Below are 2517 nucleotides of genomic sequence, written 5' to 3' on the forward strand. Positions count from 1 at the left end.
TACACACACATACACACACGCACACACACACACACATATATACATTAATTGTTTTTTTTAATTTAGCTGCAACAACAAAACAAATAAAGCGCCCTACTTCATCTTAAATTGATCATTTTTCTGTGGTTGTTTGATAGAATATAATGGCAAGAAAAGTAATAAAGCAATACACCAAACGTGATGTTTAGGAAAAAAATAAAACTGACAAAAAAAGACACGCACCTTCCCATCTTAAATTGATCATTTTTGTGTGGTTGTTTGATAGAATGTAATGCCAAGAAAAGTAATAAAGCAATACACCAAACATGTGATGTTTAGGAAAAAATAAAACTGACAAAAAAAGACACGCACCTTCAACGGCGACAATTCCGGCCCTACTTTTGTTTTCACCTGCCAAGGCATATTTTCGTGAAGAAAACACGCGACAGACAAATGTGTTACCTGACGGAGAAAATAAAATGTGCTCAAATATTAGTTATACTTCTCCATTTTAAACCAATAAATGTCTTTACAAGACAGAACTAGAAAAAATACTGTTAATTAAAGAGCTCTCGGTTTGTCAATTAAAAGATCTAATTGAAAACATTAGCACAAGCATTAGCGTCGTTTTTCAGAAAAAAAAGTGTCTTCAAAGGTGGTTGGGTGGTAGACCAAGTTATCTGACACTGATAACGTGCACGTAAATGGTATTTTAAACGTAATTCAAATAGTTCAGCATTCATTCAAACCAAAAATCAGGTTGTGTTGATTAGTTTGTCGGAGTACCATCAGTCTGTTTTTTGTGCTAGTTTTGAGACAATTTCCGCCCCATAAAACCAACTACCACCGCTCTGGAAATATACTTGCCCCAAAATAAATATAGCCAGTAAGAGAGTATAAGGGTGAAAAGTGTCTCCTACCTGGGGGAGGTGGCCCCCCTGAGTCCCCGCTGCTGATGTCCATTTCCTGCCTCTCGACCCGACTGAGTCCGCGGCTCAGCAGCCTCCTCCTACCTCTCTCCCTCTCTCCCTTTCTCGCTCTCGTTGCCACATCCAATATGGCGGTGACGTCAACGTAAGATATCGCGCTCGATGCGCTCACTAGAGATGACTGTTGATGTTTTCGACCCACGCCATGAGCGAGTTGGTGTGTGGCTGCTATACGACTGCAAGTCTGCCATTTTAGATGTGTCATATCCGCAACGTTAAATACTGCAAACGGGCTGAACATATTTGTCCACACAAACTAACACATTTAAGGAAACACATAGCCGCCCCAAAAAGGTATTTCCGTTTGAATCTGAATATTACAAATGTTTACTTCTGTGTAAAGGTAGATAGGTGTAAAACAATACTGAGGGGGGGCCTGGTACAGCTGGATGGCAGAATAATGAATGACATCTGCTGACCTGAATGAAAACGATGACAAAACTTGCCAGATTTACCCCAAAATGTTCTTTGATTTCCATTTTTTAAAAATAATCCATATAGAAGCTGCTTCTATATGGACAGATTGGGAATGTTGAAAGGGATTTTCCTCACAGGACTCTATGAACTCTTGGGTTACATTGTCAGAGAAGCAAATTAGTAAATCAGCTTGCTCGGTAGATACCTCAACATCAAAAGAACACATCTCAGGACATAAATCCGAGCAACAGAAATGTAAATTAATTAGCCTGTCCTTCAATGATTAGGTCAACGATATTAAATCACTGCTGTTATGTCGCACTAATAGAAACCATATGATATGTACCCAATGCAAAAATGCAGTCGAACAGCATGCCACAGTGCCACGTTTAGAACCCTACTCACCGAAGATGCTGATTCTGATGTATTCATGTGTGCAGATTCCAACACGTTCTTTGCTCGTTGAATTTAGGCAGGACATGTTCTCCTGTCATCAACCAGTCCCAGGATGGGAAAAACGCTGATGTCATCGAGGCCCAGCGCTCTGGCCCTGTGAGGACGAATTTGAGATTGGATTGATGAAAGAAACAGTCGCTCTGCTCACAGAGTAGTGCATTGTTTAAGGTACATTCGTCAGCACTTGTGATTTTGAAGATTTGGGCGGATTAGGATGACACGGCAACATTTTCATAGACGTACGCGAAGCAGCGGAGCCGAGAGAAATGCTATGAAATGAAGAGAAATGACGGTAGGAACAAATATGCCAATTTACTTTGTAAATGTAGGTCAGCAGAAAAGCCATTGAGTGTCCACCATTGGATCCTTTCGCCCACCTGGGCAGTTATGTTAACTGGCCTACCAACAATGCTATTATAGCCCCGACTTCGGATCAATTAGCTGAGACGCGTCAAATCCATCCCAGCTGTCAGTCCTATTGTCTGCCGCGGCAAGGCCTGCCAACCAGTCATCCTGGGCTGATCCCGCCCACTTGAACACCCTCATCCCTCCTCCATTAACATTGCTGGGCCGTGTTCAAAAAGCACATGCCTGCAGATTAATACAGGAGTTAAACTGCCTCGGTGTGCCGCGGCTCAGCTGTCAGACGTTTGCTGATGGATGAGCAGTGGAAACA

At 42.0% G+C, this 2517-nt stretch overlaps 1 protein-coding gene across 2 annotated transcripts in view; it reads right to left on the bottom strand.

The window, feature by feature from the left end:
• Positions 1-1923, bottom strand: part of LOC109523970 (zinc finger protein 385D-like) — a 19161-nt gene extending 17238 nt beyond the window's left edge. The window contains exons 1-2 of one of the 2 annotated variants that reach the window (XM_019883504.1): positions 1791-1923; positions 900-1152 (exon numbers count right to left, since the gene is read on the bottom strand). In XM_019883504.1, coding sequence (XP_019739063.1) covers positions 900-1152; positions 1791-1817 — 280 coding nt within the window. In that variant the 5' untranslated portion in view covers positions 1818-1923. Of the gene's footprint in view, positions 1-899; positions 1215-1790 lie in introns of those variants that run through there. The other variant, XR_002169874.1, reaches the window with a different exon arrangement.
• Between the last annotated feature and the right edge of the window lie 594 nt (positions 1924-2517).

This window comes from Hippocampus comes, unplaced genomic scaffold, assembly GCF_001891065.2.
Source record: "Hippocampus comes isolate QL1 unplaced genomic scaffold, H_comes_QL1_v1.1 scaffold367, whole genome shotgun sequence".
Taxonomy (NCBI): Eukaryota; Metazoa; Chordata; class Actinopteri; order Syngnathiformes; family Syngnathidae; genus Hippocampus; species Hippocampus comes.